The 8,437-nt window shown below is 36.8% G+C and overlaps 1 protein-coding gene across 1 annotated transcript; it reads left to right on the top strand.

Moving 5' to 3' along the window:
• Positions 1–864: 864 nt before the first annotated feature.
• LOC104521293 (gamma-sarcoglycan-like) lies at positions 865–2,590 on the top strand. The gene is made up of 3 exons (XM_010163240.2): positions 865–944; positions 1,891–2,014; positions 2,417–2,590. The coding sequence occupies exons 1-3, from the start codon at positions 865–867 to the stop codon at positions 2,588–2,590; spliced, it is 378 nt and encodes a 125-aa protein (XP_010161542.2).
• The last annotated feature ends 5,847 nt before the right edge of the window (positions 2,591–8,437 follow it).

Below are 8,437 nucleotides of genomic sequence, written 5' to 3'. Positions count from 1 at the left end.
GTTAAATCACAAACACTGCTTAATAAAGATTACTAATACTACATTGGATGTCTGATGCAGAACAGACTCCTACTTGTGCCCTTTTACTCAGCATGGTCATGACTGAAGTTTGTGCCATATCAGAATCATGGGATAAAGCATTAAACTATTTTATGCATTGGTCCTAATATGGAACCATGATGCAGTTATCCATTGTTAGGAGTGTAAATTATCAGTCTGGAGTTTAAACTAGTTGAAGGTGACTAACCCAGGAGATGTCAGGATGAGGCAGATCATAGAAACGAGTCATAGAATGGTTTGGGTTGGAAGGAATCTTTGAAGATCAAAGAAGATAGAATCTTCTCTGGTCAGCAGTGATAAGCCAATATTGACTGAGTTATTTTCAGATTTGTGGCTAAAAAATGGAGTTTCATTGACTGTGCTTGACTGTGCTCAGATATCATGGGTTTAGGTTTTAAGATATCAGCTGGATTTAGCATCTTCAGAACTCTAAGATATAACTGAAGTTTCTGACAAGCACAAACTTATTTTAAATCCTAGTTTTAATGAAGTAACTGCAAAAAAAGGAAGAACTGCAGCAGTCTGAGTAAATTAAACCCATCAGACAGCTACATCAGGACTGTGTGTGAAATAATTTCATTCCTTTAGCATGTGATCAGCAGTCAACATCAAGACTCACTATCTGATGCATACCTAGTGAAGGACCCACTGGGGTACAGCCCTCCACTCGCCCAGATCGGCAGCTGTTGAGGACGCGTGGAGCCAACACAGCATTGGCTGGGAGTGTGTGCACAGACACCTGCACACACACACACACGCACCTTCCCCCCACCACCATGTTACCAAAAGACATGGGGTGAGCGCATGCAGACCTGGGAATGGGGACACATGTCTGCCTTCTGCATTATAGATGAAGCCCGCATTATTTTATATGTCCAGGGAATGTACAGAATAGAGAAGGTAACATGGATGTTACACCATTTGATTGATTTTCTCTAGCCTTAATTCACCTGTTTAATGTTGGCTGATAATAGTGTAAAATTTATGCTGGTGTCATTGGGAAGGGTGAGCCAATATACAAGAACAAAACCCAGTAGCTATCAACTCTGATCCAGCGGTGTTCCCAGTGCCTGCAGACGAAGCAGTTCTAGGTAATGGTCAAAAGAAGCAATATAATCACTAGCTTGTTGCTGAGCTTGAATTTTTTCTTTCCTACTCATAATTTTTTAATTAGTACTTCAGTCTCTGCTACTTATCGTGGAAATGATACCAAAATTCTGAGGAAGCAAGGCCTTATCTCTTTGGAAAATAAAAATAATTATTCCTGCACAGCTGACCCTACGAGGTGATTACTCAGCTAACACGGTACCTTCCTGCCATCTTGTGGCACTGTAGGGTTTGCACCTTTCTGTTATATTGCATAATTTTTATTTCAAAGTCATTTTGTTTTAAGTTTCAAATGCCATCTAGTTAAACAACACACATGCACATTGAGTGAAATCTTGGTCTGACTGATAGTGTAAAAACTCTTGTTGATTAAAAATCTTCCAGACTGTACTAATTGTATTAATTTCAATATCTTATTATGTAAAAAAATGAAAATAAATTCAAACTAAATAATGTAAAAATAGGTTTCAGTTTGAAAGAATAAATTACTGTTAAACTGAAATAATCTGAAGCTATCTCTGAAATAATACCTTGCATTTGTATTATGAATTCATCTCTATTTTTCCTTTGGGATACCTCCTTTTTCAAGTCTGCCTGAAGAAAAAAGCAGCTGCATCTTTTATGTGACTTCAGGCGAGATCCTTGTTCAAGGTTACTTATTTTTTAAAAATAAAGAAACAGATGAGAATGTGCTACTGTCAGATTTCCTGCTCCTGCTTTCAGGCTGGAATCACCAACTCGATCTTTGAGCATGGATGCACCACGAGGAGTTAATATCAAAGCGCCAGCTGGGAATATTGAAGCGCTTTCCCAGATGGATATCAAACTACACAGCAGTGATGGTGTGGTGAGTACAAGCCCTTCTGTTTCTACCACTATGGTTGATCTTGCTGTCTGAGTGTAACTAAACTTCAGGTCTTTTTTTCAAGTTCTGTTAATTTAATTCCTTAGATTTTAGGAGACAGGATATTAAAATTAATAGTGTTAATAATAAGACTTTCATTTATGGGTCAGATTAAATAATATGACCAATTGACTCTTCCTCTGCTGAGGAAGAGGATAGGCAGCTTATCCCTCTCCCCTGTTCCAGTGTCTGTCAAGAGCCCAGGCCTAAGAGCGGCTTTGTATACATAACAAGACTGGGTAGAAGGCTATTAAACCTCTGCCTCGGCAAAGTCAAGTTGTTTCATGGGACACTATTGCTTTATTATCTCTAACAAGCCCTTTTTTCCTGCTTTCTCCCATGCAGCTTTTGCTTGATGCTGAAACTGTGCGACTGCCCAGATTGCCTGAGGGTACAAGGGGTGGATCCGGTATTTCTCAGGGGCTTTATGAAATCTGCGTGTGTCCAGACGGAAAGCTCTACTTGTCTGTGGCTGGCGTGGGCTCCACTTGCCAAGAATACAGCCGTGTCTGCCAGTGAGGCACCAGAAAAGGCTGCACACCCCCTTGCTAGTCTGGGTTTTATATTACTGCTAAAAAGCATTATCAAAAGCAGATTTTTCAGAATTTTAAAAATAAAGTACTTCACTTTAGGAAACAGGATACAGATTGTATCTACAATTCTGGACAACAGGGTGAAAGGGGAAGAAGAGCACAAATTACATTTCAACTTCAGAAGAATGACTTGAATCAAATGGTATCTTCTGTCAGTAACACTTTGAAAACAGCCTTACAGAGAGCATAAAAAAAATAAATAAAAGGAATGCGTTTCCTTGCTGAACTATTATTCAGTCAGATGATTATGTCATTGTTAATGTTTTTGAGCTCCATGGTTTTTTTCTCTCACTACATGTAAACACTTAGTGCATTAGTGGGTGAAATTAAATTGAGGGAACTAGTTGAACTATTTGTTAAGACAAAGCATTGTTTAGGGAATTCAGAAAGTGCCGGTAAATGGTCTATGCAATTTTGTTGTTGCAATAACACAAGATATGAAAAATGTGGTATTTATATAAGTTCTGTGTAAAAGGTGTTGATTTGCTAATAGCTTTCTATTTTAATTTGGCAACATATATCATGATTTGCTTATTATTGAGATTCATATAAAAACAACTAATACAAAAAGCTCCAGGAGTCATTTACACCTCTCTGTGTCTCAAATCTGTTCACTACACAACAGAGAAATATGTTAGTATATTTTATAATAGCAATAGTTTGTTGTACTGCCTGTACCACTGTACTCATTTAAACCCTTTTATATTTTAGGACATGCTAATTCAACAAGGCAATTTGTCTGCCAGCTGGACTAGTAAAAAGAAAAATATCTTTAATGTGGCTCCAGATTGTCTGACACAAGGAACTGTTTGGGCGGTGGGAAAAAAAATCTTTTTTGCAGCCCACAGGATTCAATTAAGAGGTCTATTTCATTTCCATCTGCAGCTGTCGACTGATATTTCTGATACTGTCAGAGTGCAACTCCATCACAAATGGAGAAAGTAAAACTACTCTTCATTATTTTTTACATTAAGACTTTGGATACAAAGTAAATGCTCACCAGAGTTGAAAAACCATTTATTGACCTTGTAGAGAAACACAACTGCAGACCCATTCCCCTGTACAGTGTTGCACTAAATAAATTGTTTGCACACCTCAGGGTAGCAGGATTTGTATTTAATAGTCTATTGTTTAAACCTCATGGATTTTTAACTCCTTTGATGCTGTTTTGTATATATTTGATGATCTTATTACCCAGGTAGGAGCTGCTATCACATAGTGCCTTGGTGACTATTTACAGAAAGATTGTAACCTGTAATCATTATTAAACCACAGAATGTCCATCCTTTAGAGAAAAGAACCATCATCCTTAAAGCAGGAGAATCAGAACAAAAAAATGACTAAGACTATGCCTTTTTTAAACCTGTTACTTCAGCTCTGGTGGACAAGTGAAGAAGCCCCCCACTCAATTTTGATCACAGATACTCACAGAAGACTGAGTTTAGAAAGCTCCCAGTTAACAGAATCCACTATTATTGTGGTAAAGCGCTGGGCAGTCCCTGCCCCAAGGGCCACTTTTGTAATTATCCAACGAGAATAATGTACAATACTGAAATTGCCCTTCATTAGCAGGGTGGAGCCCTCAGAAATTAATGCAAACTAGAAAAGTTTCCATAGGAAGAGTAGGAGACATGCATAAACTGAGCGTCAGGCAAAGGAGCCAAGTGAATCAAGGTCTCCCATGTTATTTGGAGAGTGTTCTGATTGCTAACACATTGCCCAAGGAAGAAGTAGGAACCCATACAGCTTCTTTTTCTGAAGTTCCCTTTTCCTGGGCTTAGACATCTACCTTCAGGACTGAGTCCAGGGCCATTGGCCCTAAAGAGAAGACTGTGTATCTCTACAACTGTATCTCTCAACTATGTCTCTCTGTATGTCTCAACTATATATCTCTCTCTACAACTTAGCCCTCAGCTGAAGCAGGCTTTAACAGAATCCTGTCTTCATCATTCCTTTAAAGTCAGTTTAGGTGGTTACAACTCCATGTGCAAGGTTTGGAAACCAAATTATGAGCAGACTTAGTTTATTCATTGGATAGGAAGTATGAATATTAAAATAAAGGACAGCAAATTCCATTGCATGTGTCAATGTGCCACAAGTAACCTGGAGTAACAGTCTTTTACAGATGTAGTACAACAGCAAAACCGGAACTTCAAGTCCTTAGAGAATTCGGCCACTATCTAGTTTCAAAGGCATTTGAATTGTCATCATACGTATGTTTCTGACATCAAGGAACATATGTCCACTTCCATGTGGTACCAAACTACTCATTCAGCTAATCTAATCCCTAAATGTTAGCACAGTAAATAAGTACGTTAGTTACAATCTGCCTATTCCGCTGGCAGTGGAAACATAGCATCTTAAATTAAACGTTTTAAGCTTTTGTTTTGGAGGCACATTTTCAAATGTGATTTGCCAGTTAATACAAAGCAAGGGATTGAATCCAGGTTTTCCATATATCACAAGAGGAACCTAACGCTTAAACTACTGGGTATTTGGAAGGCACTTCTGTTGTAACTTCTTGTATTGAAGTTGATCTGGTTTAGTTAACATTTTTACAAAGCTGTGGCAGACAGTTAGCAAAATCAGGGTGCAGTTCCCTGGCTAGTAACACTACTAAGGATTATGGCACCTCATTTAGACATTGCAACAAATACTACCTTTCTTGTGGAGATAATCCTTTCACAGGTGAAATTCTGAGTCGTACTGAAAACTAAACAGGTCTGCTGTATCCTCAGCTCTGCCATCATCCAAATCACAACTTGCCCCCCTTCATTGTTTAAATTTAATTCTTCTTTTCATTATGCTACAAAATTGACATTGAAAGAAAATATAGTTGCATTATGTAAATTGTGCAGGTTTTTTGAAGCAGGGATGGCAACTTCTCATCACTGAAGAATATTTGGGGGATTTTTTTTTTATTTATTTTTAGTTGTGGTTAGTGGAGAAACTAAATTTATGCTAAAATTACCACAGTGTAATCAGCTGATGCTCTAATCTGATTTGTTAATCTCAATATATTTCATACATCACTAAATTATTATTTCTCATATCTCCATGTGAATGTTTTTCCATCTGTCTTTAATACTTCAAAATTATTGTTTTTAATTGAATCAAACTTCAGTAAATAGTTACAGATTAACAGAAAATTATGGCACAGAAAAGTGAGAGTATGCACTTTTCCAGTTTATTTTCAAAAATGCTATCCAAATGGAGAAAAAAAAAAAAACAAACCACTACCCAGTATAGTGAACTGTATAGTTTGCATATTTTTTCCCTCAAAAATAATTATTTAAAGCAGTTTTTGTACCTGGTTGGGATTGTTACACAAATATCAAAATGGTAGTAAAACTTTATTGGTGATGGCCCAAACACAACCCTCTTTGTTTCCATTTCACAGTCCTTTAGTATTGACATTTGTCTATCATTATATAGCTTTATGCAAAAAGAAATTGCAAGTATTAACTGAAAACTGAGTTCTTGAATAAACTTTATACATTTTTAAAAGTCTGCTTCTCCTTTTGTGATCAAATGAAACACAGCTTAAATGAATGTTTTCATTTTTAAAACAATATTATCTTCCCAACCTCTAAGAATGTGAAACGTACATTTTGTAAAAATATTAACTGAAATCTTGGCCTCAACTAAAAATTTACTTTCCAGAATTTAGAAAATGCTTTACAATTAGGTTTCATTGGACATCTAGAATTTCTTTCTCTTCATCTGTAGTATTTGACAGAAAACAAAACATTATGCCAGCACTACTGAATTAATCATCCAGACAGCAAACCAAAGAAATGATAAACAGTTCTGACGAAAAACTTATTGACAAGACACCTCCTTGTGACAAAAATGTGTCTTTTTCAAATGAAAACATCTACTTTGGCTGTCAAGTTTAATTATTTTTTGACTATTACTTCTGCCTATGTTCCACAATATCGATCCAGCCATCCTCAGTGTTCAGATCCTTCAATAGGACTGGAGAAATTGCAATATATTTTATTAAAGCCTTGTTTAAAGCAACCCAAGTACCAAGTAAATGCAGTCCTTTACTAATAGCTCTTAAATCCTAGTTTTGAAATCACCATAGTAACTTTGACAATGATTTGAATACAAACATCACAAAACTGCATTTCTTTAAAAAAACAAACAATTTCTTTTTCTTTCAATACTTTGTTACACAAAAATCTATTTCCTTTAAAAAAAAAAAAAAAAGTCTTTTTCTTGTTACTAATTGCTGAGGCAAACAACCAGTGCTTTCTTGAATAGGTGCTAATGTAATTGTTTGAGAGGGGAAAACTTTTAAAGCTTCCACAAGAAGATCAATAGTAACAAAGCTGCCAAGGCTTGTTACAACCCCGGTTCCTTAGATTAAAGCTACTAAATGTACAGCTAAATCAGTTAACTTTGCTAAACCTCACAACTATAACCATGTGAGACAAGACTACTGAAGCTGCTTTTCCTAGACACTTTACTGGTACCTATGGAAGATAACTAGCACATATACCTGGCTGAAAAGACATTTTCTTTCATAGGAACTTGTGTAATGTGCAGAATTACTTGTAAAATGTATTTTTGTGGAAGCTACATGCTGTTGTTTGCTTCTACAGACCCTTAGTGAGCAATCATCACACACTAACTGTTTTGAGCTTCCATGCCCAGCATAGGAACAAATATGTTATTTTGTATTTCCCAAGGCTCCCAGCTGAGCCAAAAGGAAGTGTGAATTAAGCATTTTTTTACATTTATTTATTTTTAAACAGGGATTAAATGGCACTTAAGAAATCAGTTTCTATCACAATATGGTTTCCTGGTCTCATAAGGCCTCTTTTTTTAGGCTAGCCATTACAGTGAGTTAAGCAAGTAAAAAAGAGAAAAGAGAGTTCCAGTTGAGACACCACTCTTGCCTGTCTTTCTGCATCTGTATGTAAATTTTATTGCAAAAGATTGACAGTAGCAGCCGAGGAATAATGGAATAAATGAATTTTTCTGTCGTTCACATTTAGGGGAGATTTTATAGCAGCCTGCCAGTACCTGAAGGGGCCTACAAGAAAGCTGGGGAGGGACTTTTCATAAGGGCAGTTAATGATAGAACAAGGGGTAAAGGCTTAAAACTGAAAGAGGGGAGGTTTAGATTAGATATTAAGAAGTTCTTCACTGTGAGGGTGGTCAGACACTGGAACAGGTTGCCCAGGGAAGTTGTGGATGCCCCCTCCCTGGAAGTGTTGAAGGCCAGGTTGGATGAGGCTTTGAGCAACCTGGTCTAGTGGAAGGTGTCCCTGCTCATGGCAGGTGAGGTTGGAACTAGATGATCTTTAAGGTCCCTTCCAACTCTAACCATTCTATGATTCTATTATTTTCTTGCTGACCTTGGTTCAATATTTAAAATTACTTTAGATTATTAGCTTCCTAAGAACTGGGACCATTTTCTTTCTCACAGTGTCAGCACTCAACAATTTATACAAAATAAACGTAACAAAAGAGTTTAGTAGCTCTGCACAGCCACTTAAATAGTTCATAATAATATTGGGAAGGCAACCTAAGTTGCTTACAAAACACAGTTGTGAGCTTAAAATATTTCATTCCTCAAGATCTCACCCAAAAATGGGAAAGTGTTCATATTGCTCCTGTTACTTGTTTTCATGCTGCCATGCTACCTTATGTTTTAGCTCAGATTAAAGTGAAAAATGCAATGACAACTGTTTCCCTTTTTTAAAATATTTTGCTTACAATTAATACTGTTAAAGAATCACAGAATGGTTGAGGTTGGAAG

This window comes from Antrostomus carolinensis, unplaced genomic scaffold (assembly GCF_000700745.2).
Source record: "Antrostomus carolinensis isolate BGI_N321 unplaced genomic scaffold, ASM70074v2 scaffold30192, whole genome shotgun sequence".
Taxonomy (NCBI): Eukaryota; Metazoa; Chordata; class Aves; order Caprimulgiformes; family Caprimulgidae; genus Antrostomus; species Antrostomus carolinensis.
This window is presented reverse-complemented; position numbering and strand designations above follow the sequence as displayed.

What these genes read in the sequence shown, in the direction of transcription:
- LOC104521293 (XM_010163240.2), top strand. Translation starts at nt 865, where the DNA reads ATGCAGACCTGGGAATGGGGACACATGTCTGCCTTCTGCATTATAGAT. An exon ending in ATTTTATATGTCCAGGGAAT is followed by an intron (nt 945 to 1,890) that starts GTACAGAATAGA and finishes TCCTGCTTTCAG; the next exon opens with GCTGGAATCACCAACTCGAT. An exon ending in TACACAGCAGTGATGGTGTG is followed by an intron (nt 2,015 to 2,416) that starts GTGAGTACAAGC and finishes TCTCCCATGCAG; the next exon opens with CTTTTGCTTGATGCTGAAAC.